Consider the following 27,421-nt stretch of genomic DNA (forward strand, 5'->3'; position numbering starts at 1 on the left):
ATTGATATACATGAACATATGCAATAATGATTGCTATTCATAAAATATCACAATAGAAACAATAAACCAGTTAATAGAAAGGAGCTTACTTGATTGCATGTATTCTCTTCTTGATGCCACCACCTCCTAGCTTCATTTGCTCAATATCCCTTAGTTTTTTTTATCGTTTATGGAGACCTAATGAGGTCTGCTTATGTCTTAATTCAAACATTTGTTTTTCAAGCCCTGAAATGGTTTCCTTATTGCTTAATAACTTCTGCACATAGTGCTCCATGGTTTTTCAAGCCCTGAAGTGGTTTCCTTATTGCTTAATAACTTATGCACACAATGCTCCATGGTTTTCTTCAAATGAATGGTCTCCTTCTCAAACAAATCTCTTTCTAATTTAAGAACATTGCTTGTTGCTTCCAAATGATGTGTATATCTTAGGAGCCCATTATAGCCATCTCCAACAAAGTTAAGCAAAGATGTTGTATTCCTAAATAGGGGGTGGAGTTTCTAAAAGGGTCTTTTGGATATAACATCCCATCAATCCATAAATCTATGTTTTTCTTCCCTTGCATCCTCAACATTTCTTTAGAATCATTACACAAAGTATTAGATTTATTTCTCTTACTTAGAGGTTCATATTCATGTTCAAGCTCAATGTGCAGGTTGTAAATGTCTCTTTTCTCTGTATTCCTCCTTGCTCTTGATCCCTCTGCCATCCTCTTGATTCTCTCTATGTTCCTCCTTGCTCTTGATTAGTAGAAAAATCTGAATAGAAAGAGAAAGGTGCCAAAATAGTAAAAAGAAGTAAAGAGTCCAACTAATTTGCAAGAAAAACCTTGATTTTAAAGGTACCAATACCTGCAAACTTTGATATGTAATAACTTCGAAATTTGAGGTAAAGTTTCTTATAGGGAGAGAAGTGGAAACATTAGGAATTTTTTGGACCCAAAGAGGGCCTCTTGGATTAACTTTTGATTAGGAATGGACCAATAGCGAGAGGGCTGGGTGCACATTTTTGACTTCTTTGACCCTAGGGGGCCTAGGCTTTGGTTTGCTAATGGGGCCTAATTACTACTCTTGTCCCCCTACCTCTTGGGCCCAAACTTAGAGGTCCCCCCCACCTAGAATCGCGCAGATGAAAAGCCCTAAAAATTAAAAAATTTTAATTTTTTCCCAAAAGTGTGTTTTCCCTCTCAAACTTTCCCCCAACATACTCTAGGTTTGGAAAGCTCATTTTGAACCTCTTTCTTCCTCTTCTAAGCTCTCCATTGCTACGTAGAAACTCCATACCTCTCAAGCTCCCTCAGTCGCAAGCTCCCTCTCCCTCTTTCTTCCTTTTCTGAGCTCTCCATTGCTGCAGAAACTCCATCCCTCTCTCAAGCTCTCCCTCCTTCTCAAGCTCCCTCCCTCTCAATCTCCCTCTCTCTCTCTTTCTCTTAAGCTCCCTCCTTCTCCATTGCTTTGCAGAAACTCTATCCCTCTTTAGTCTACCCTAGGTTCAGGAAGCCTATTCTCGAACTCTAACCCTCTTTTAAGCTTTCCATTGCTGCACTGAAAACCCTGAACTTTCTCTCCTCTCCACTCTTCTGTTGTAAAACAAGCTTTTCTTTTCCCTTCTTCTCTTTTCTTACCACCATGGCCTCTTCCAGTAATGTGAGAAGACCTAGGGAGAAGGTGGAAGAGCTTGTGCTGCATAACACAAGAGATTAGAATGGAGTTTGGGCTCCAACAAGATTCAGGGTTGGGGCTTGGGTCTACATGCAGCCAAGCTCTAAGGAACCACATCGAGTGTGTCAACTAGGGAATATGCTACATCATTGGAACGGGCGGCTACAAGGCTTCAAGCATACTAAGAAGAAAGGACTGGTTGCCATAGTGCAACATGTGTATACCCTTGGAGACCTGTACATTCAAGGCCAACGACCAAGGTTTCCTTCAAATTGTCAGTGTAACATAAACACAGCTTTAACAACATGCTAATATTGGATTTTTTGTTTCAAAATTTCTTATGATTCTCCATTTTCTTATGTCTCTCTGCAGATATTTTCCCCTCTAATTATGTTGAGGAACAACCACTACAAAGCCTCACTGAAGTTTTCTATGCTATGCATGCATCCATTGGAGAGGCAATGTTTGTATCTCAAAGGCCAAGTGATCTTGTACAGAACAGTATCTTTTTCTTTTCTCACTCATATTTTGTAGATAAAAAACCAGATTTATTTGGCAAGCTAGAAGAGATCCCTAACCCCCCTCTTGACAATCTCGAATGGCCCAAACCTGATGCTTGGACCATCTTATGCTTAAAGTTTAAGATGGTAAGTGATATCAAGACATCACTCAAGTTTTCAAAGGCATCTAGGTCAGTAGGGCTAAATTAGTTTTGTCCTTTACATGTTTTTGTGCACATGTTCAATTTCATGCCAATGCACCAAACAAAAATAATGTATATTTGTAAGGAGGTACGGTCTGACCTCATTCAAGGATTACTAAGAGAGGGTTGGGAGGTTAATGAGGGGTCACATCAAGGTGATGTGTACAAGTGCAAAGTAGTAGATTCTACAGTGTCTTTTCAGGTTCTTGAAGGCATGCTCTATTTTGTACATGCGTATGCACTCCAAAGATGGATGCAAAAGCACAGGACATGGATCCCATTTCAAGCCTCATAAGAAGAAATTATGCCTATTGAGGTAGTTGTGATGATGCAAAATGGATGGATTGAGCGAGTGGCAGCAAGCAAGCATTGGAGCCTAGCAGACCTGCATCAACACTTTAGCATCATGGGCTTTGACAATGTGGAAGAGTCAAGTTTCAAAAGTTGATGAGAAGAAAGGTATAGCTGATTCCACTACATGTCTAGAGTTAACCCTTACACTTTCTGGTTATTGTGCCACTTTCTATATTTTTACAGATTGGGAAGCGTAAGGAGGAGACAACCATGGTCTCAGAATCATGGCAAATGGGGGACCTTGAATTTTCAGCAGGTGCATAGTCCTACCAACACATAGTAGGCATGTGGAAGAGCTTGAAGATGAACTGAGTATATGGGAAAATAGCCCATGTTTTGATGCATGTGAGGGGCAAGAGTTTCAGGATCGAGGTGAAGGCAATGACAAGCTTTCAAGTCAATAAGGAGATGGAGATCAACATGAAGTAAATGTCACAAGAGGGGCAAAAAATGAAGACATTATAACAATTTTAGATTAGATGACATGCTTAGCAGGCTCTTTTTTAACCAATCTTTATTTAATTAAAATTTTAATATTTTTGCAAACTATAATTTTTTTGTCTAGCGGTCTAGTGTGAAAAGGCCAAACTTTAAATTTTAACTATAAATAGCCAAAGGTGCCTTCTTTCTCATTTTCACGTGATAGAAACCAAGCACGAGCTCACACTATCTCTTTGCATTCACATGGCTACCCACTTTGACAACTTTTGTGAGTTCCTCTCCACCACCCTGTGGACGGACAAGAGCGAGCTCTTTGTCATGTTCTCTCGTGAAGTCGACTTTGAAAAGTCGCTCGCCCTTGCATCCCAACATTATGAGACGTAGATTGCATACATGGAGCAATACTTGGCTCCCCACTCCATCTCCTTTTCCCATTGCTCCAATGATCGATGGGTGCCTGTTGAGCTGCTTAAGTACATTCAATAATATGCCCGCCCCTACATCCAGCGCCTTGAACGCTTCATCGACCATCTGCATCCCCGCAGGAGCTTACTGTACCTTCAATAAGCACGAGGTGAAGAGGTTGGGGAAGGGCAATTTAGGAACTATGTTCCTCTCGTGGCTCGCCACTTTTGCGTTCCTCATTAGCGAACGATTTGGATGAGGAGGTAGAGATGCCTGCATTGCAGTTGGCAGGGTATTTGAGGGATGACAAGGAAGTGAAGGCAGTAGAAACCAGTGCTGGTGTAGAAGAGCAGCTTGCATCAGAGCACTTTTGAGAGGGTGCACAATCTGCAGTGCCAGCAACAGTCAGCTGAACAAACCCACTGTAGTAGAAGATGCAGGGCCATCTTTCCCACACCAGGAGAGCAAGGTGCTGCCAGTGCTTGAGATCAATCTCTTGAGCACCATTGTGGTGGAAGGTGAAGAATACTTATTTCTTCATGACCTTGAAAAGATAGATGGCTTGAGAATGGATGAATGCCTGGGCATTATATGCATGCGATGTGAGGTAGACCTTGATATGTCCCCAACCTCGGTCCTCACCTAGGTGGCTTCACACGCTTCCTCCCACTAGAAGGGCCTACATGTGTGTGCGCTGGTGTTGCTGTGGGAGGAGGGTTACTGTGGGAGGAGGGTTGGTGGACTCTGGTGATCCCATTGGGCATGTCCTAGAATCCAAGGGGTCACTCTCTTCTGTGGTGTGCCAGTATGTGGTTGTTGGGTGCCTTGCACTGTGTTTTGTGAAGGCATGGTAACACGTGCGGTGTTCTTGGTGCGTGCCATATCCATGTACGACTATGCTAACGTGGTGATGTGTTGGTGTCCTTACATGGGTGTCTACGTAGATCTTGAGCTCAAGCTCTCTAAAAAAGTGAAATGAAAATGAAGTGAGAGAAGGAACTATTAATAGTTTTTTTAAGGGAAAAAAAAACTAACAAACTTATTTTCTTAGCCTTATTACACCTAAATTTATGCTCGTGCGTGCACAACCCAATGCCTCCCTTGTCTCCTCATTCGTGCACGCCAACAAGCACCATGCCTATGGGGAGCATTGGTCTGTAACCATTCAAGCCGAGCATGACTTTTTGCAGCCTTGTGTGCCTCTTGCGCAAGCTTAGATTGTTGGGCCTGCTCCCTAACCAATACCCTTCCAAAGGTTGTGCGATAAAACCAATTGAACATCTCTTGTAGATAGTTTGTCCGTGTTCCTCCTACAGAATCTCCACCTCCATGTCTTGTATTTTTGAAATAAACCCCTCTTGCTTTATAATGTGATTTCTCCATCCCTTGGTGGGTACTCCACATGTCGAGCGATCCATACTTGTTCATGAAATACGCACCATGCGCATAAACTATGTGCTGTACACATGACAATAGAATTTAATTAGAAAAAGTCAAGGTTAAAATACCAGTTTATTTTTTTACTGTACAACTTACCATATAGTGTGTTACTTTACTCTCTCCCCAAGCACCTAGCACACTTTTGGTGAATTCTATGATATGTTGTTGGAATGATGCTCGTTCTTGGGCAGTTGTGCTACTTTGATTCATAATGCGAACCATGTTATTGAAATTTATCCAAAGCTGTTTGCGCATATTTACAAGAGCTGGCATTGGACAATCTACATTTGTGGTGATTGCACACAGGTCTCTCAAGAGTCCCCAAGTCTTCTTTGAATTCTCTATGTTTGCTGGCTTCTCCAAAAATCTCCTTGCCTTTGATCCAGTCATCATGGAGACCTTTTGAGCAACCTCGTATAACATACCAGAGGCTTGCTTATTCACTCCAATTTTCACGTTTCCACCTTGGCAGCCCAGAGAATTCAAAAGATGCTCTAATTTACCAAGGGCTGCAACTTTCCTCTCTTGTGTAGGCATTGTGAATGCATAATCGATATGGCACTTAAGCAATCGATCAAAGATTCTCATGATGAATGCATGAAGTGTGCAAAAGTGAATATTCTTTAGTGGAAAATTAATGATGGGGCTCCAATTTGAATTCCTGTTTGGTTCTCCTAGCATATCACGAGACATGACACCTTCCACCTATCTTGCATTTGGTTGTTCCTCATCTTCATCATCAGTTGACTCGGTTGGATCTACTGCATCTTCTTGTTGCTTCTTCCCTTTCTTGGGACCTTTTGAGGCATCCTTCCCAACAGAACCAACCTTCTGTATACCTTTTCCATTTGTCTTTTTCTGCCTAGGAATATCAATTTGAGCATTGCAGTAGTATGGACAAGGCCATCTTGATGTTGTGCCTTGAGCACAACCCATCATTTAATTGTCTTCAAATCTCCCCCAAGATGCCAATCCACCTTGAACTTTCCTATGTTTTCTACATCTAAAAGTTGACCATCAATTTGCTTTTTGATTACATGAGTCCTTTCAAACATCCATGTCAATACCTCATGTGTCTCCTTCGGTACCTCGAATGCACCAAGCCACCAAACCTCTTTCTCAGATTGCACACTAAAACTTGGTTTGGTAGTCTTTTTCCATGCACAAATCATGGCCTCATTCATGAGCGTAATGCTCATACGTTCTAGCTTCCGACCTTTCACAATTTGGCACTCATCTAGCTTGAGCACAAATGAAAGTGTGCTCCCCAAAATTGTAAATAAACGGTAATTTACAATATTCAAAACAAAATAATCGTCTTCATTTTCTACTGCAAAACATGAATAGTAGCAGTTGCAAGTTCTCACCTTCTAGTGAAAGACCATAGAAATTCACCAAAGCTTGTTGTAGTCTCTCAATATGAACAAAGATGTTATTGTAAACATCATAGTGAAATTCTGTACTTGTTGTCTTGATTTTCTTTCTGCTCGACCCTGTGTCTAATGTTAGTGTGTCCTCAACGTGATAAAACTGTCCCTGTAGCTCACTGCACATCATCATTATTGATACGCTTGACATTGTGAATCACCTTGAGTGTAGGAAATAAAGTGCCAGTGATTCCTTGTCTTAGAAATGCATCTTTTACAACCTGACGGATTGCTTGGTACCCTTTCATGCTGATTCCACCCGCATCACAAGCATGTTGAATTAATGAAGAATCGATGGAGGTGGTAATCGCGCTCACTACATTGCTGACAACAGCTTGGCGTATTTTAGGATGATGAGGGTCAGTAATAATTGAGAGAATATCCTTGGTATTCAGAATGGCTTTGACCAAATCTTTCCATCCCTCTTCATTAGAACCACACCTCTTGCAGAAAATTCCTGGCAGAACACAAATCATGACTATTTTGTTTAAATCACTGAGTGCATAATGAAAGTTTATGTTACTTACTTTGTTGTACGAATCTTTTTCTTCCATGCTCCACCTTTAAACGTAAGAGATTCTATACGAGCCAATGTCTTTTTGCGTTCACGAGAACCATTTGGCGTTGCTTTGAGTCGTTTGATAAGTTCCTCTAGCCTTTGAATCTGTGCATCCTTCTCCACATTCTCTGCAAGGATCTCTTTCATTTTATCTGATGATGTTTTAAGTCCTTCTTGATATTGTAAAAGGCTGAATTGTGATGCTTGCAATTGAGATTGGAGAATATGGGTTTGCCAAGCTTCACTTGTAGTCAATCTTCTGCGATATCCTAACAAGCCAAGCTCTCCTTCACCAACAAATTGCATAAAAGATAATAAATTGCAGAAAGGAGGGTTTGCTCTTAATGGAGGGTCAACTGGATAGAGATGCCCATCAACCCAAAGATCTACATTTTTCTCCTTAGCTATCCTACGAGCTTGGACAGATTCTGCATCAGTAGGATGAGTTTTTTTAGAGCTGCCATACTCTTCAGGAATACGAATGTGTAAATCAACCTTCCGTTTTCTAGCTTCACAAGGGGCTATACACACAGCTTGCAAAGGCTCCATAGCTAAGCAGAGGAAGAAGCTAAAGCAGAGAGAGAGAGAGAGAGAGGGAGAGAGAGGGAGTGAGTGAGAGAGACTGTTAAAACTTTGTTGTTGCAGCTTTAACACAAATTCATTTTTCTAAGTAGAAAATGATCTTTTTGATATACAAATATACTAACATGGAGTTTTTCATCAATAAATTACATTTATGAGAAAAATTAAAAAATAATAATTTTTGGGATTCCCACAATTTCGAGATCTAACAGTTAGTTATGTTTATGGGGTTGTGGGGACCTGACAGTTAGTTATGGATGTACTGGCTCCTGACAGGCTTCTGACGTGACCCTTGAATTACAAGTTTTTGGAGGAAAAATTTTATTTTCATTATACATATTGGTTGGGTGGTGTTTTTTCACCTCAAAATGTAAAAAAAATAAAAAATAAAAAAATTTCACTTTTTGGGGCCCACCTAAATACGAGAATGTTTTGCTGATGTGGAAGGGAGATATGGTGGGAGTTAATGAGAGAGGAGATTTCAAACTGACAAGAAAGATTCAATTTATAGAGAGTAAAGATAAAAAATTCAAAAAGTAAGAGAGAAAGTATGAGAAAAGTCAAAAAGTAAGAGAGAGAGTATGAGAATATTCCCTTTAAAAAGTGAAACTAGGGAGGTATGGCTGATGTGGCAAGGCAAAAAAATAGGGGTCATCATAGCCTTTGTCTCCCTTAAGCCCAGCTTTTTAAGCTCTAATCCCTTAAAATTAGGAATCCTTAGGAGGCCCTTTTTGGGTCCAAAAAATTCCTAATGACCTTCGAAATTTGAGGTGAAATTTTTTCGAGGGAAAGAACTCGAACTATTTTTGGATGATCCTTGGTTTAAATTTCAAGAAATATTCTATTTCGGCTTGTACGTAGAGATTTTGAGATATAAGCCATTAAACTTGGAGAATTGACCAATTCATTGTTCATGTAGTACATATAGTACATGAACAGATTGAAGACTTCGAGAACTCACAATATTCTATCATTTTTATGTACATTTAAAAATAGAAATATATCTTCTATATCTCAAGAAAATGCCGAGAGAAAATACTCCAAAATCAATTTCACCTTATTTTTTAGGCTTTTTGGATTATCTCTCTCTAAGCTTAGTTGGCACTTCTTAAATTCCCCTAATGGATAACTAAACCAACACGTCTAAAAATAACATACTTCAACACATCGAAACCAACCTAGTTTAGCCAGGTACGTTATAAATTGAAGGCGTACACGTTGATTGGATTATTGTTTTTCCTTCTCTTGATTTTTTTTTATTTTTATTTTTGGGGGATGGGTGGACAAGTATTTTCTCAATGGCATTGGAAAAGTATATCTTAAATCTCTTTTTTATTTGAGCATAGTGTTTTAATCAACCTCACATTAGAGACGGTCAAGGTAAATTTGAGGTGAAATTTCTTCGAGGGAAAGAACTCGAACTATTTTTGGATGATCCTTGGTTTAAATTTCAAGAAATATTCTATTTCGGCTTGTACGTAGAGATTTTGAGATATAAGCCATTAAACTTGGAGAATTGACCAATTCATTGTTCATGTAGTACATATAGTACATGGACAGATTGAAGACTTCGCGAACTCACAATATTCTATCATTTTTATGTACATTTAAAAATAGAAATATATCTTCTATATCTCAAGAAAATGCCGAGAGAAAATACTCCAAAATCAATTTCACCTTATTTTTTAAGGCTTTTTGGATTATCTCTCTCTAAGCTTAGTTGGCACTTCTTAGAGGGCCCAAAGTTGAGTCCAAAATTCCCCTAATGGATAACTAAACCAACACGTCTAAAACTAACATACTTCAACACATCGAAACCAACCTAGTTTAACCAGGTACGTTATAAATTGAAGGCGTACACGTTGATTGGATTATTGTTTTTCCTTGTCTCTGGATTTTTTTAAATTTTTTTTTGGGGGGATGGGTGGACAAGTATTTTCTCAATGGCATTGGAAAAGTATATCTTAAATCTCTTTTTTATTTGAGCATAGTGTTTTAATCAACCTCACATTAGAGACGGTCAAGGTAAATTGTCGACCAAAGAGATGTAGGTTTCAAGGTACTAGTTTCTTAGGGGTCGATAAAATCAGAGTCACTCTCCAGCTGTTGCATGATGTGTAGAGGAAGTGCCAAAGAGACATCGATACTACCAAGGCCATCAGCGCCAGGGAAGAACACGATTTTGCCAGTGTCTTCTGCGCTAGGGCACCGAGCCACCAGGGGCTTCCCCCAACCAAAGTCGATTTGGAAGATGGGGAACCTCGGCGAGCTGGATGCTCGGAGGCGTGCACCATTGAGCATACACCTGGCCAAGATTTCATCTCGACCGTTCGCCTCTAGCCAATGCAGCCACCCATGAAATGCCGAGTCCGTACAAGACGCCACTGAGTTGTGTATTCGCATGGCTGTAGCGGCAAGGTCCTCGTCCTCAAGCTCCCCAGCTGTCGCAACAGCATTGGCCCACATCGGCATGTTTCCAAAGTAGCCATCGGGAATGGCTGGCTCCATCCTTCTCCTCATGTTGGCTATATTAATAAACCCCACCTTTTTATCCCGCCTATGACCTCTCGCTTTGCTCGTGTGCTTCCATATGTGGGCACACATAGCCTCATACGAGCTGCGCTCTCCTCCCGCCCTCTCTTTCAGCCTACCCACCATCTCTTTGCTGAACTGGAAAATCATCAGTTTCTTCTTCTCGGTATTGTTGCCCTTCTCTTCGACATCCTCAACCTCCGTAAGTTGCAGGGCGGCTTTCTCTGGTGACGGCTTTTCAATCTTCAGAAGGCTACGCGTATGGACTGGAGGCACAGAGATGAGTTCACCCCTTGCGCACTCCGCCCAAGAAATCATAAAATGCCATAGTGAGTTGCCGTCGCAAATGACATGGCTGTGTGCGATCCCAAGGGCAATGCTACCGCATTCGAACTTCGAAACCTGAATATATATATATATATATTAGGAACCCAACGGGAAAAAAAATTTTAAAAGAGCAGCAGATCAGACTCGCGAGCGTGTGCGTGTGCGTGTGCGTACAGTGTAGTGGAGGTGGCGGTGGTGGGGAAGAGAGAGGAGGGGATCCAGAGAGCCACGAAAGTTACTCGTACCTGGATGGATAAGGCAGGAGCCACACAATAGTCTTGAGGAATGACCCATGGAACGAGGTCCATGAAGAAGGGCTCAGTATCGAAGTTGGATTTCTCGAGCTCACTGAAGGAGCAGGAGGAGGAGGCCCCTTCCACAACAGCCTCGATGAATTCAGCACCCACATCGTTGCACTCCACTTCAAGCCTGCCATCGCCGCCCTCGCGCAGCCTGCCTGCAAGAGGGTAGAAGTGGGCGAGCACAGTGGCAAGGCTGCTCTTGAGCCGGTCCACCAGGAGAGGGTAGTCGTGTGGGGTACTGAGCCTGTAGAAGAGAAGCCTCCGGTTGTGGGGCATCTTCCGGAACATGATGTCGTCGGCCGAGAGGAAGAGAGAGTCTTGTGGAGACAGGGCTGCCGGCTTCACCATGCATTGCTGCAGGACGCGGACAAGGGGTTGATCTCCTCCCATGATTGCAGTCGTTGCAGCTCCCGATTTTATTTTTTGTGTGTATTGTTGGCGGCTTGCTGATGATGGGTGTGTACAAGCTGTAGCTCTTGCTACTGTGTTGGGAGCTTGGTGTGCGGCTATGTCCCTCACAGAGGGGCTCCTTCTTTTTATGCATGCGAAGCCTGCTGCAGAATCCTATCAAACGAAGAAACGTTCTCCTCTTGACCGGGGCACGTGCTTCAATGCCAACCCTTCGACGAAATCAAACAAAAAAGGTTCTCAAAACCAAGGGCTCCAGTTCGGCTGAGGGCCTGCTGCAGAATGCCCACACAGGACTACCCAAGCCCTTTGACGAGATCAAACAAGAAATCAAACAACGTGGCCTCTACGATGTAGAGTCCTCTTCCGGGGGAACTCTCAACTTTTACCCTTCAAAAGAAACGCTTCGAAATTATAACCAACAAATGCTAGTCCAACTTTCACCCTTCAAATGGAATAATGGGTTGCCCTTCAAAACCAAGGGCTGGAATACCATCCACTTCTCATATCCTTATTGCCCAAACAAAAGACAATGACATGCCACGCTCAATATCAATGGGAGGCCCACAATTCACATCCACTTCTCTTAAAATGGGAGTATTCCTCCTTAGCAATTTTAAATTGTTTTAGTGTATTTTGAACTTAAAAGTTAAAACCGATCAAGCGATTATTGTAGGGAATGGAGATGTGTGCGAGTTGTGACGTAGGGGATTTTTCTTTTGCTCCACACGTGTGAGATGCATGCCCCCGTACGTCGGGCGGGTGACGACCAGTGCATGCATGCACGTTGGCGACCTAAATGGGGAGAGCATGGGCACAAGAGGCAGCACAGAATGCCGGTGTCTGGGGGGACTGGGAGCTGGAGGCTTCTGAGGATATGAAAATTGCGAGTTGAAGATTATGGGGAGAGGGAGAGAAAGAAAGCTTTGCCTGATTGGGTTACGGCAAGACTCAATGCGAAGATGCAGAGGGTTCAGACGAGAGAACACAAGGTATGTATAAAAGTTTCCCCGAAGCTCATTAGGAGTCAAGTTGGCCTTTTTTCTATGTGTAGTGTGATTCTGTTTTCCTCTAGCAGGCCCCCTTCTAAGGTTGATATTAGCAAATGGCTACAAGACGATGTCTTCTCCATGACAGGGTAGTCTCTCAGGTTTTTTACCTAGGTAAGGGGTTTTTCAATATTATGTTCACCAAAGGGCAAGTCGTCTCTGAGTTATTGTCCAAAGTGCCATTGTTCATGGGGCATAGACACGTACATGCTATTCCATTTGACCCTCTCTTTGGTGTGAATAAAAGCTTGGAAGAAGCCTGTCCTATTTGGGTAGAAATAGTAGGCTTGCCTCTCCCTGGCTTAGACCTACAGTAGTGTGCGAGATTGCATGTGCTCTTGGGCCGGTTCTGCACCTTCCAAAAGATGAGGCGGGAGGCCGCCAGACAAATAGTGTGTGTATTTCATGGATTACCATGGTGGAAAAACCCCTAAAACCCTAGAGGTAGATTTAGGGGAGTTGGGAAAGTTGGAGTTGAACTTGAAGTTTGGGCCATTTCCAAGTGCCTACTTCAGGTGCGGTGGCTTTTGGCATATAGCCAAAAATTGTACGAGGGGGTACATGCAAAACCAGCAAGCGAAGAGAGAGAGAGGGTTGAGGGACGCTTGTGGGGATAGCATTGTTAAGGGGAAAGAGACAAGCACTAAGGGGGTAAAAGAAGGGAAAGGGAAAGAGGCTTTAGTTAGAGAGGGGGGAATCATGATGAGGGAGCTTGGATAAAAACTAAAGGGAAAACCAATCTTAGACGAGCTAAGGATGAGGCAAGAAAAGCTCTTAACAAAGGGGTTGTGAGAGAAACTAGAGGCAGTAAGTCCTAAAGCAATCTAAGCCCTCTGTTGTAGTCAAATCCTTTTAGCCCTCTGGGGGATGTGGATAGTGGGACTTCCTTTGTACTACAAAGGTTTGATTGGCAGGTGGAGGAGGCTTGGAAGGAGATGCATAAAGATGCTGCTGTGACAAAAGGGATGATGAGGAGGTGGGCATGGTTCCAAAAATAGCCTCAACATAAGTAAGTCAATAGAAGTTAGTGGGTATAGTGGAGTGATGACTATCATTAAAAATAGTTTAAACCCTAATATTGTAGCTAACCATCCTAATGGTAGGATTTTGGAGGTGGAAATTCAAGTTACTGGGGAAAGGATGTGGGTGGTAAATATCTATGGAGCCCACAAGTTCCATAAGATTAGAAGTGGAATGTGGGAATGGATTGCCAATCTGAATATTCAGGGCCACTGTATCCAATTGTTTTTCAACCATGTTAAACCATTTTGATGGGTGAGAGACGAAGAAGTGGGAGGAATTGAGAAGAAAAATGGGGTTGATTGATGGGTGGGATATGGATGATTGGGGGTCTGATCCTGGGCATACTTGCTTTAGCTTGTAATACTTTGGTTCATTATCTAGGATAGATAGAGTATTCCTCAATCATCAAGCAATATGGGCCCTTCACATTTTGAAGATGATAATTGACTCTAGCACTACTCTTTCTAACCATATGCCCTTAAAGTGGGAGTGGCACATAACTGACTGGGAGGAGGCCAAACTGAACAAATTCCCCATAAGGAAACTAAGAGGTAACAATCTACTTCTCAAGGATTAGGTACACTGAGGAGGCAATTGGGAGACTTAAAAAGAGAGGGACTTCTTAAGGTTCTTGGAGATCTTTTGCTAATGAGATACAGGGTATAATAAGGGGGGTTGGGAAACTGAGAGCTGAAGAAAGAAGACAGGAAAGGAGATGGAGTTGTTGAAAAACAGGTAGAGGGAGAGGAGGAGCAAACCCTATTGTATATTGCAAACCCTAACCATAGAGGGAAGCCATCTCCCTTCTCACACAATGCATAAAGCCATAATCCATAATACACGACACACTATGAGTTGTGTCCGCACACCTCTAACCCTAGCTAATGTCCACACACCTCTAACCCTAGCTAATGTCCACACACTATGACCAGCTGGACGCGATCATTTATGTCTCACACATGCTGCTACCTAACATGCCAGCACATAGCACAGCTGGCACACACTGGCATCGAGCTTGAATCTCAACAGCCCCTCTCAACAGCCCCTCTCAAGCTCATGATGTACTCCCATAGATGAAGATGTAGATGAGCTTGGGATATCAAAGCTCTCAACACTCCCCCTCAAGCTCATCCCATGTACTCCCAACATAGTACGGAAGTACTCAAACTTCTCCCTGCTAAGTGGCTTTGTAAAGATGTCAGCCACCTGCTCTTCAGTCTTCACATACTGTAGATCAACTGTACCATCCAGCACCTTCTCTCTGACAAAGTGATAATGGACCTCTATATGTTTGGTCCGCACATGAAACACTGGATTCTTGGCCAACTATATGCTGCTCATGTTGTCACAATAAAAGACAACTTTGCCATCAATACGCTCACCCAAATTAGCCAAGTGATTCTTTAACCATATTCCTTCACATGTAGCAATGGCTGCACCATCCCTGTATTCAGCCTCTACACAATGGATAAAGCAACAGTAGGTTGCTTCTTGCTACTCCAACTCACCACGGCACTTACAAGTGTAAAGGCATAACCACTAGTAGACTTCATGTCATACGAGCTACCTGCCCAATCTGCATCTGTGTAGCCATGTATATCCAAGCCTTTACCATGCTCATAAAGAAGACCATAATGTGCAGTGGTCTTTACATATTGCATAATGCATCTCACTGCATCCAAATGAGGTTTTCTGGGGGCTCTGCATAAATTAGCGTACTAGCCCCACAGCATAACTCAAATCCGGGCGTGTGATAGTCATGTAAATGAGACTACCAACCATCTTTCTGTACATAGATGGATCGTCCAACTCTTCACCAAAATCAGCCTGCAACTTCACATTCTGCTCCAAAGGTGTACTCATTGGCTTACACCCTGTCATGCCATATTTTGCCAACATATCCAATGCATATTGGCATTGCACTTACCATGTACTTGCATGGTCTTTGATCACTTCAATTCCAAGAAAGTATTTCAATTCACCCAAGTCTTTCATGTTGAACTTCCCACTTAATGCTTTCTTGACATGCATCACATCTGTACCATGATCACCTGTGATAATCAAGTCATCCACATAGATGACAAGTAAAACAATCCCATGATCTGTTTTCTTCACATAGAGTGAAGAATCTGCTGTAGAAACCTGAAATCCAAGAGAGATAAGATATTTGCTCATCTTATCACTCCAAGCACGAGGTGCTTGCTTCAAACCATATAATGCATTCTTCAATCTGCATACATGAGTGGGATACTTTGGGTGTACATATCCTTCTAGTTGTGCCATATACACTTCTTCTTGTAGATCACCATTTAGAAATGCATTTTTCACATCCATTTGATGCATTTCCCAACCATTTGCTGCAACCATAGCAATGACTGATCTCACTGTTCCCATCTTTGCAACTGGACTAAATGTTTTACCATAGTCCAAGCCTTGGGTTTGTGCATAACCCTTAGCTACCAATCTTGCTTTATGATGTTCAATGGAACCATCTGACTTGCATTTCACTTTTTGTAAACCCATTTGCAACCAAGAATATTTTTGTCTTGTGGTAATGCAACCAAATCCCATGTTTCATTATGAACCAATGCGTCCATCTCAACATCCATTTCCTTCTCCCATACATGCTTTCCAATAGCTTCTGTATAGCATATGTAGGTTCCACATGCTTCACCAAAGAGGTCATATATGCATAATGCATAGCAAAATCTTGATATGTCAACCTGTCTGATTCACATCACACATCTCATCACATCTATTTACCTCACATCGCATCACCTCTATTCACATCACATCTATGCATCCCTTCATTCACATCTATCTGATTCTTATCACACATCTCTTCATATCTATTTACCTCACATCTATGCATCCCTTCATTCACATCTATCTGATTCACATCACACATCTCATCACATCTATTTACTTCACATCTCTTCACCTCTATTCACATCTATGCATCCCTTCATTCACATCTATCTGATTCACATCACACATCTCATCACATCTATTCACCTCACATCTCATCACATCTATTCACATCACACATCTCATCACATCCCTTCATTCACATCTATCTGATTCACATCACACATCTCATCACATCTATTTACTTCACATCTCTTGACCTCTATTCACATCACATCTATGCATCCCTTCATTCACATCTATCTGATTCTTATCACACATCTCTTCACATCTATTTACCTCATATCTCATCACCTCTATTCACATCACATCTATTCATCCCTTCCTTCACATCTATCTAATTTTCATCACACATCTCTTCATATCTATTTACCTCACATGTCTTTTTCTTCCTGAATTATCTTTCTCAAAAAGGGGGTGATATTTCAATTACTAATTTACTGAATTTCATTCATTGAATATTCACTTAACTTTTTTCTAAATTAATCTGATGAGGAATAAATTAATCATTTATCTGAATATTTCGACTTCGATAGTTTTCTTAAATTTTCTCTTTACAAACCGAGTGAATATGAAACAATATAGTTTTTCCTCTCAGAGTATTTACTTATTCATTTATCAAATATTCATGGAAATTAAACATAGAATTAAAGAGAATCTAATTTTGATATAAAAATTCTTTATGCATCTATTTATGCATAAAATTAATTTAATAAGAATAACACTTTTAAAATAAGAAGATTTCCAATATGTATCTTTCCATGCCTAGAAATTGAATCTTATGAAAATAACACTTTTATAATAAAAGAAAATCCTTTTATACATCTATTTATGCATAAAATAGGAATAACACTTTTAAAATAAAAAGAATTTCTTTTAGAATGCACAAACGGTTGGGGATTATTCTTTTTGAATAACATAAAGATAAAACTTATTTCCATAAAATTTAAGAAAATTTTGCCATAACCTCCTTTGTATGGCTCACCATTTCTCAATTTTTACATTCTAAATTTACTTTAAAATTTATCCCAAGATGAAATAAAGCACCCTAATCTAATCAAATTTTCACTTCTAAAGAGTAATCAATAGGAAAAGTTTTACTCAATTTATTTGTTACTCATTTTAGGATAAAGAAAGGCTGAAATTCTTAATGAAGAGAAGGGGAAAGCCTTTTCATCAAGGCTTATAATCCATAATCACATTAAAAAGCAAAGAATTCAGAAAACCATAGATTAGAATTAAAAAAAGTAGAATTAATAACTTACATGGAGTTTTGTGAGCTTTCCTTTGGCTTGAGGGCTCTACTCTTGTTTGGATCAAGAGTGGCCCACCAATTCTTTGTAGAGGAATTAGTCAAAAACAAGTGAAGTATCAAGTGAATTCAATGTTTTTGGCTCTGGGGAGGAGTAGAGTAACAGTGCATAAAAACTATTAAGCTTTTACAAAGGGGGAGGTTTCTATTTTATAGGAAAGAGTGAGCCCCAAACCAAGCATGTGTGCTTGTTGGGGAGAGAAGAGAAAAAGGAGTTGCTCCAGTATTCGGAGTAGTTACAGATCAGCTCATGCAGGGTATTAATCATTTGACTCAGTAGATGGAGAATTTGAACTTGAATCTGTGCAAGGAGGCCTAAATGCCCCTAGGGTAGGACACATGGATGGACTGAGAGGTAGGGAAAGAGAAGGACCAAACATGAGTGTCCAGTGTTTCAACGTATAGAGTGGGTTCATGTATCTCCTTAGTGGCCTTACCCCCCAAGAGGATGGGAGGTTATATTTATACTTTGCCACTCAGAAGAGAATAAAGACAGGATGCTAGGAGAGGGGAGGAAATGCCAAATCGGCCCCGGTGCCACATGTTCAGTTGCCAGAAAATGGTCCCAGCAGGCAGAAAGAGGTGAACCTAATTGGAGTGGTTGATTGGTATGATATTGCTAAAGGGAAGGGAGTTGATTCAAGAGAGTAGTACATCAGAAGAAGAAGATGAGGAAATCATCTCTACAAAAGCCTTAGAAACTGAAGAAGTCAGTTTAGAAGATGATGGGGATAGCATGGATTCCTTCACTTGCACGACACCTCAAGATATGCAAGATACAGTGGGGAGTTTTGGGTCTGAGGTTTCCAGAGTGTCATCATCCCAAAGCAGTAATGATATGTTGACTGAACATGATTTGTTTGAAGTTATTCCTAGGGAGGGGAAAGAAGATGAGGTGAGTGACATAAGTCTAGAAAGGAGGGATGCCAGTGCAATAGATGGATGCATGGGTGTTGGAGAAGGGTTGTGTGATATTATTGACTTGCTTTTTGATGAAGACAGAAACATTAGCAATGATGATGAAATAAAAAATTACAAGAGATTATGTGGTAGAAGAGACTATGTCACTCTGCTCTTTCCTCTCATCCACGCTTTCCCTTGAGAGGTGGCCTTGTTCGCCACACTTGCCACACTTCTTCTTATTTGGGTCTTTCTTGAAACACCTAGATTTACTATGCCCCTTCTTCTTACAAAAGGTAAATTTTAGGACATTCTTGGTGGTGATAGACACTTGCCACACTTCTTATTTGGGTCTTTCTTGAAACACCTAGATTTACTATGCCCCTTCTTCTTACAAAAGGTAGATTTTAGGACATTCTTGGTGGTCATAGAGAGCGTTGAAGAAGTGTTTGTAGGTGTAGAAGCCTTGTCCTTTGCCTTGGTTTCTTCCTCAAGAAGAGTGGAGATCTATACACCCTACAAGACTGGCCGGTGCACTAAGTTCTTCAAAGTGGTAACAAGAGCATCATATTCTGGCGGCATGCTCTTCAAAAGCACGGCTATGGTGTCATCATCATCAACCTTGCAATCGATTGATGTGAGTTGGGCCATAATGCTTTTGAGATTTGAAATGTGCGAGCCCAATGATTCACAAAATTGCATTTTAAGATCATAAAATTTAATCTTAAGAGCAATTTTAGAATTTTACCTCGAGCTTCGTAAACCTTGTTAAGCTCCTCCCACATTTGTTTGGCTCTGGTGAGGTCCATGGTGGATGAGGTTCTTTGTGAGATGTAATGCAATGATTTTGCCTTCTCATCAATATCGACATCATCCTTGTTGGATGCATCATATGGTCTTGTCCCTTTCACAAGGGTGCAAACGCTCTTTGACATTAGCAACAAGTATCTGATGGAAACTTGCCAAGTATGGAACCCTTCTCCATTGAACTTGTCTACATACACATGCTCCTTAGCCATGATCGGAGGGTCTTACTGGCTTATAGAGATGCTTGGCAGTGTCTAACTCCGTTACAAGAGATGGCACACAAATAGGAATACAAATGTGACAAGTCAAGTATAGAGCATGTGAACAAGATATATATATTTTTATTTTTTAAAAAGAAGATATAGAAAGCTCTCTATCCAGAATGATAGAATGCTCACTAGACACAAAAAATATCTGCCCAAATAGACAATAGAAGTATTCATTAGATTATGAGGGTTGTTAGCTTGCTATGGGTTTGGACTTCCATGCCAAATGAAGGCTTGGTGATGGGTTTTTTTTGTGTCGATCTTTTTGCCTAATATATGTGTCCACCCCCACCCCACGAATAAGGATAAGCTTATCAAGTATGGTTAGAAGACTTAACAATAAGGGGTTGTTTTGTGGCCACCTTCTATTATAGAACTAGTCATTGTCAGCACCATCCAAAAGAAGAAAGAGCTCTTGCATGTGTGGTAGATGAGGGGTAGATGCCTGAGAGGGAGAAGAAAAGCAGAGAGTTGCAGGGAAGCATTGTTGAGAAGAGTTGCATTGGGTGAGAGCTTTGTTGTAGAGAAGAGAGTTGTGAGAGAGCCAAGGGAATCCTAAGAGAGTGTTATGTGGAAGCTTGTTTGTGATTGTTGGTTTTGGGAAGAAGGCGACACATGATTTGATTGAGGAGCTTGGGTCTAGTTAGAATAGAGAGTGCAAGGGGTGTTAGAGAATCTTGTAGGAGGTTGGTGCCCTAGGATCTATGAAGTTGTAGCTCTGTTGGAACTTGGACAAATCCAAGGCTTTACTCACAACAATTCTCCGTGGTGTTTGATGTTGGAAGCTTGTAGGGTGTAGCTGCAGTTCTTGTTGTTTTTATTGGTCTTTGTGGAGTTGAAGATACGAAATTGAAAGATTTTTTGCTGGGATAATAATGTGGAGACTCCCTCTCTCATTTCTGGTGTTTTCTCTCTTTGTTGGTACCCCACATCTCAGGGTTGTTGAGATAGGCTGAATTATCATCTATTTGTGAGAGGCTCCTTATGTGTTTGGATGGATGAGTTGATTATGCTCTACTTTATGTTGTTTTATCTAAGTTTGTTGAGGAAATTTATGTGTGAATGAAGATCTGAGGATTGCTAAGTCAGATATGTATCAGAAAGGTTTAATTTAGAGTCATCAGGGTCTGACAAAGTTGGATCTGTATCAGAAAGGTTTAATTTGGAGTCATCAGGGTCTGACAAAGTCAGTTGGAGTTAGCTCTTTGTTTGGGTCAATTAGATGATGCTATCAAGGAGTAGGTCTTGTCTTGTTTGACACTTGTGAAGTCTAATCTGACAATGAGAGAACTGTCGGAAGTCAGTCTGATAAGTTGTGGTTTGGATTGTGGTTTAGGTGTTAGCTGAGGGCCGTATCAGGTCAAAAAGGTGTTAGCTATTGTCTGCCTAGGGTCTGTGGAGCTGAGTCCTTGTGAGATTTGTGGGATTGGAGGTGTTAGCGAACACTGGGTGAAGTGTTCTAAGTTAGATCTAGTTCAGGTGAATCAGCTGCGTCAGCTAGGTCACACTTGAGTCAGCAAGAGTTTGTTGATAGGTCGAGTGAAGCCCTGAGGAAAGTATTTTGAAGTTAGCTAGGTTTGGAGCAAATCTTTGGTTGCCTAGAGGACATTCGTTTGACTAGGGCCAGGGCCAGCAACCAAAATCTGAATCAGTTTTTAGTCAGCATCTGATCAATTTGTGTGTTGGAAGTGTTTTTAGTCAGCTGGTGGTCAGCTTGTGGTCAGCTAAGGTCAACTGAAGATTTGTAAGTGAAGATCAAAGCTATTGGAGGTCAGAGTTGACCTAGCAGGACAATTAAAGTAGTCAGCTGGGTTAGTTTGAAGAGTTTGGAGAGTGCTCAGGTATCCGCCTGTGTGAGCTACTAAAGATTAGGGAACATTAGAAGCTGAGTGGACTAGTGCTTTAATTTGGTGTTTGTGTTGGTGTTGTGGGGGTGATGGTTGCTAGTTTCCTCCTCATAGTGGTGTGGTCGGATGAGCTATAGAGGTATGTTTCCTTGACACATCATTGTTTTGGTGCCCCCACTGAGGAGGGCTTTGACCCTTCAGTCTGTTTGCAGGTCCGAGAAGTTTTCAGCTATGGAGATGGCTGCCATGATGACATCGAGTGTTCCGTGGTCATGGTGGTGAAGATCAAGAGGATTTCTGGAATCGGTAGCCTTCACCTTCTTTGGTAAGGATAGAGATGAAGATAAGTTGATTTGTTGTCTATGTTGCTGAAGGGGATGCTAAAAGGTGGTTGTAGACATGGAGAGCCTAGCCCAACCAGGCATACGAAGGCATCAAAGTGGCTTTGGTGCAGCATTATAAACAGAGTGAATCCCTATATGCTCTATGGCAGGAGATATAGAGTTTAAAGTATATTTTATTTGATGTGTTTGACAGATTTGTGGACCATTTTGGAGACCTGTGGGGAAGATGGGACACTTCCATGGGGAAAGAGCACCCACATGTTCTTCTTAAGAATGACATGTTTATCCAATCCCTTCATTTAGATCTGAGGGAGAAAGTGGAGTTGAAGGGGCCAGACACTTTTGAAGAAGCCTTGAGAATTGCTAGGGAGAAAGAGGAAGCAACAAATAATAGGTCAGAAGAAAAGGGAAGTTTAGGCCGAAGGAAGGCCAGCTGTGTGCTTGTTGTTGGAAAGAGAAGAGAAAAAGGAGTTGCTCCAGTATTCTGAGTGGTTACTGATCAGCTCATGCAGGGTATTAATCATTTGACTCAGTAGATGGAGAATTTGAACTTGAATATGTGCAAGGAGGCCTAAATGCCCCTAGGGTAGGACACATGGATGGACTAGGAGGTAGGGAAAGAGAAGGACCAAACATGAATGTCCAGTGTTTCAATGTATAGAGAGGGTTCATGTATCTCCGTAGTGCCCTTACCCCAAGAGGATGGGAGGTTATATTTATACTTTGCCACTCAGAAGAGAATAAAGACAGGATGCTAGGAGAAGGGAGCAAATGCCAAATCGGCCCTAGTGCCACATGTGCGGCAGCCAGAAAATGGTCCAAGGCAGAAAGAGGTGAACCTAATTGGAGTGGTTGATTGGTATGATATGGCTAAAGGGAAGGGAGTTGATTCAGGAGAGTAGTGTACATCAGAAGAAGATGACGAGGAAATCACCTCTACAAAAGCCTCAGAAACTAAAGAAGACAGTTTAGAAGATGATGGGGATAGCATGGATTCCTTCACTTGCATGACATCTCAAGATATGCAAGATATAGTGGGGAGTTTTGGGTATGAGGTTTCTAGAGTGTCATCATCCCAAAGCAGTAACGATATGTTGATTGAACATGATTCTAAAGATCCTGAAGAGGTGAGTGGTTTGTTTGAAGTTATTCCTAGGGAGGGGAAAGAAGATGAGGTGAGTGACATAAATCTAGAAAGGAGGGATGCCACTGCAATAGATGGATGCATGGGTGTTGGAGAAGAGTTGTGTGGTATTATTGGCTTGCTTTTGAATGAAGACAGAAACATTAGCAATGATGATGCGTCCAAGTTTGGAATGGGATTTAGTGCAGAGGTAGGGCCAGAGGAGCCTTGTGTTGGTCTACGGGGGAAGAGATGCCCATTGAGATGGAGAGCCAAAAAATGTTGACAAATTGTTCATCTGAGAATGGTAACGGTAAGATCAATGAGAATGCTAGTGAGGAGATGCATTAGGAGGCTGTCTATGGGTATGTACCCATGTTACAAGGATGTTGGTACATGTATTCCAGGTGACCAAGCCGTAGATGAGGATTTGGTTTATGACTAGGATATTGATGATTTCAGTGAGAATGAGCCAGAAGTGAAGCTTGATCTAGAAGTGTAGGTGAATGTGCAGCATGCATGTACCAGGATTGCCATGTTAAGGAGCAAGTGTCATATCCTGCATTTGGTTGATGATGATGTTTGTGAAGATTTTGATGATGTATTGGATACTTCTATAATAGACTCCTATGCTATGCTGAATCCAACTGTTTTAAGGGCAGGTGATTCCATGGGAATTTATGAGAGCTTGCTAGTGCTTAATGTGCCATCAATGTTTATGGGTGGTGTCTTGAACATACATGATAGTCAAAAACCTGCTGAGAATTGTATAGATGAAGACATGATGTAGGAACTAGCCCTACACATGCCATGTGATCCAGAAGGGCTCGAGGATGTGGAGGTGATGCACGGCTTGAACCCTCATTTTGTGTTTGATCCAGGTGGCAGGCCACACTCTGCAGATGCTAGTACAGAGGATAGGTTTTTGCCAAATAAGTGGTTGAGCATGAATTCTCTAACCAAGGGGGGTTGGACAAACTATGATGGGTTTTTTTGTGTCGAGATCTTTGTGCCTAATATATGTGTCCCACCCCAAGCATAAGAATAAGCGCATCGTGTATGAAACCTTAGGAATAAGGGTCTGTTGCATGGCCACCTTCTATTATAGAACTATCTGTTGTCAGCACACTAGCCAAAAGAAGAAAGAGCTCTTGCATGAGTAGTAGAAGAGGGGTAGATATTTGGGAGTGAGAAGGAAAGTAGAGAGTTGCAAGGAAGCATTGTGGAGAAGAGTTGCAAGGAAGCATTGTGAGGAGAAGAGTTGCATTGGGTGAGAGCATTGTTGCAAAGAAGAGAGTTCTGAGAGAGGCAGGGGACTTCTAACAGAGTGTTCTGTTGATTCTTGTTTGTGATCGTTTTGGTTATGGGAAGAAGACGACGTAGGATTTGATCGCATACAAGACAGCTTTAGAGTAAATTTGTTGAGTTATAACTTTAATATAAAAATCTAAATTCATAGCTGTTATAAGACAAAAATTCATTGCTCAGTACACTTTTTTGAGGGCAAGGACTTCACAAAATTAACATACTTGAAGTAGCTTCAAGATTCACAAAATTCAAAATCCCCATTAATTGAGCAATATACCATCAACATCCCAATCAGTATCTACCAAGGTCTTTGGCTCTAGTCGTTTTCGAATCTTCCTATCGTTCACCTTGAATTGTGCTCTGCTAATATCCTCACCTCACACAATATTGAGGTGCTCTCTAATATTAGGAGGCTCCAATGTCTACTTGCACCTACAACTTCCACTGCACCACTAGGCAATCGAATGCATATGTAGAGAGGCAAAACAACTTGTTCCTCTGCCTGCATTGGGATCCAACAACTATTCTTTTTCATCCACCGCTCATAATAGAAGCGTATGTGTCGTGTGGCACGAGCTTTGAGATATCAAAATGAGACACTAGATTATACTATATTGACTTGAATGTGTCATCCTTATGTATCCCTTCTATAGTCCTCCACTGGTCGTCACCTGCCTGATGTCGGGAGGCTGGAAAAAGAAGAAATGCCTCTATAGCTACCTACTCAGCAGCCTTGGAAGACACAATAAACCCCAGGGGCACCAGCACAATGCTGGAAACAGAAATTTCTCTAAATACCACACAGAGATACCCAAAGAAAGGCAGTTTCAACAGCTCACATATCTCATTATCAAAGCCTTTTATCTGTCAGCAAGGCTAAGCCACTCATATATCATCAACACAAACCCTATTATCCATTTACAAGGGGTGATCCATCACACATAAATTTTATCAATTGACAAGATTCAACCCACTCTTCCTCGCACTCTCCTTTTATCACACACTCACAGAAAACAACTCACACACACTGCCCAAAACTTCCTCTTGGTCTCACACTAGGGGCCTCGAACCAAGGTAGCTACCACACCTCTTTCTCTGCTGCTATCACTAGCCCTCTGCCGGTTTCAGCTCCTCTGACAGGCCTCTCCACTATCGTCAGCCTGTTCACTGCCTTCACTCGCTAGCTTTCTCACCCATGGCTCTGTCTGCCTCCAGGGTGCTTCCGCCGGCTGCGCCCAGCCATCGCAGCTCTTGCTTCTCTCCTTGCGCTGTCGCTACACACGCCCAAGCTTACCACCGCAAGGAACAAAACAATCTCTTCACTTATCTGCTTGCAGTTGCGCATCACCCGCCAACCTTGACGCTTTTGCACCTCCAGCTCACCCTTTGGCGCCTTCTGCGCTACCCTTCTCTGTCGCCACCAGCACCCACAGTAACTAGCCAGTCGGCTTCTTTTGACACCAGCAGCTTCTCTTCTTACACGTGGTGCTCCACACTCACCTTTTGTCTGATGCCGGCATCTCTTCTCCTTTCTCTAGCATCTCCCGTCTCTTTCCCATAGGCAGCGCCCCACCAGCCTCTGCCTTCTCCAAGACGGCTCCCAGCCACTCTGGCTCTCTCTCCTGCTTGTGGCTGCACACGGCTCCCCAACTAGGTGGTCGCTCACTCTCCTCACCTTCGTCTGCACAAGCGCCTCTGCAAGGGCGACTCCCTTTCTCTACTCGGCGACCCCATCCCTCTACCTTTGAAGCGGCCAACCCACTTTCTTCACGCATTCGCCATCTTCCAGACCTTCGAGCTGGCAACCCATAAGGCCTCCACGTGGTCATTTATAGGGTGGCCACATAACCTATATATATTTTTATTTATTAAAGCCTCAAAGCCTCAATAATGGCCACCCACTAATGGTAAAAGAGCCTCTCCTTCCTTCACTTCGGATCATCACACTGCGCCCACAACTTTCCAAAACTAGTGCCAGAGCTGCCCACCACAGCTTCGTGATCAGCAGCATCAACACTACCAAGACACGGCCATTCCAAACCTGAAAGACCCTCCAAACTCAAGCACAAGAGCAATTAATATTTTGCTGGCGTCGCTTGTAGATTTCAATACTTACAGTCTAAATTGGGCTCTTTCCACATAATCAGCTTATCTACATCCATTTCCACCAGAGGTTCATCAAAACCCCATCACATTGACATCCTCATGCTCTTCCACCTCTTATTTACACACATCCCAGACACCTTCTTGACAACTAAAAAGCTCATACAAATAAAAACTTCAAGTCTCCAGCAGCTGCTCCAAAGAAAAATGCAGGCACTAACTCACTCCAAAGCCATTCAGTCTGTACACTTGCCAGGGCATTCAGGGCAAAGTTTTATTGCACACCATGCATCCCATATGTACACGGACTCAAAACACCTTTACAAAAAAACGCCTGACATACTTTGCCCAACCCCCAGCCTGCTGAATCATTCATGATCAGCAGTAAAAAGCATTTCAAGACCTAATTCCATATCCAAAAACTGCCCTTCATCTGAAATCACATCTTCAGACATTGCATCCTGCACAATCACCATCAGACGTGCATAATACTTCTTCAGCCTGTATCCATTTACCCTGGAAGCATGTAAAGTCCCATCTAAATCTGCCAATTGATAGGTACCATTTGTAAATCCTTGCATCACCAAGAAAGGTCCTTCCCACTTAATTTGGAACTTCTTATGAAAGGAATTGTCCAGCCTGCTATTATAACGTAATACCAAGTCATCCTTCATAATTCCTTTGTTTTTAATTTTCTTGTTAAACTTCTCCAACGTCCTTGCCTGCATATCTTCATAATGCTTCAAAGCATTATCCCTGTTTAGCTGTGCTCCTTGTAAATATAACAGCCGCTCTTTAAGGGCATCTTTAGGTTCTTCCAAAATCTTTTCCAACATTTTCACAGCTGGTATCTCCACCTCAATAGGCAATAAGGCTTCCTTCCCATAAACAAGATAAAATGGAGTGAAACCCGTACCAGTCTTAATTGCTGTCCTGTATGCCCACAAGGCAGCAGGCAACTCTAGATCCCAATTCTTGCCTTGTTGCTCTGTCACCTTAGATAAAATCTTAATCAATTCACCATTGAAACGCTCATTCAGGCCATTACACTGTGGATAGTAAGGTGTGGTAAAACTGCGAGACTGATCTTCATCTTTGTACACAAATAGTCCATAAGCTCTGCTCTGAAACCTGGACCCTGATTAGAAAGCAATTCCAATGGCACACCAAATTTACAACAGATATTCTGATATACAAACTTTGCTACTTCCTTAGCCGTAATTTGTTTCACTGCCTTTGCTTCCGCCCATCTAGAAAGGTAATCAACTGCAG

The 27,421-nt window shown here is 41.9% G+C and overlaps 1 protein-coding gene across 1 annotated transcript; it reads right to left on the bottom strand.

The window, feature by feature from the left end:
* Positions 1 to 9,532: 9,532 nt before the first annotated feature.
* On the bottom strand, positions 9,533 to 11,251 carry LOC147630486 (hydroxycinnamoyltransferase-like). Its single transcript, XM_086810004.1, has 2 exons — positions 10,675 to 11,251; positions 9,533 to 10,504 (listed from the first exon to the last, which is right to left on the bottom strand). The coding sequence occupies exons 1-2, from the start codon at positions 11,119 to 11,121 to the stop codon at positions 9,641 to 9,643; spliced, it is 1,311 nt and encodes a 436-aa protein (XP_086666130.1). The 5' UTR covers positions 11,122 to 11,251; the 3' UTR covers positions 9,533 to 9,640.
* Positions 11,252 to 27,421: the final 16,170 nt, after the last annotated feature.

Source organism: Cibotium barometz, chromosome 16, assembly GCF_041138505.1.
Source record: "Cibotium barometz isolate CiBa-2024 chromosome 16, ASM4113850v1, whole genome shotgun sequence".
Lineage (NCBI taxonomy): Eukaryota > Viridiplantae > Streptophyta > Polypodiopsida > Cyatheales > Cibotiaceae > Cibotium > Cibotium barometz.

What these genes read in the sequence shown, in the direction of transcription:
- LOC147630486 (XM_086810004.1), bottom strand. Translation starts at nt 11,121, where the DNA reads ATGGGAGGAGATCAACCCCTTGTCCGCGTCCTGCAGCAATGCATGGTG. An exon ending in CTCCTGCCTTATCCATCCAG is followed by an intron (nt 10,505 to 10,674) that starts GTACGAGTAACT and finishes ATATATATTCAG; the next exon opens with GTTTCGAAGTTCGAATGCGG.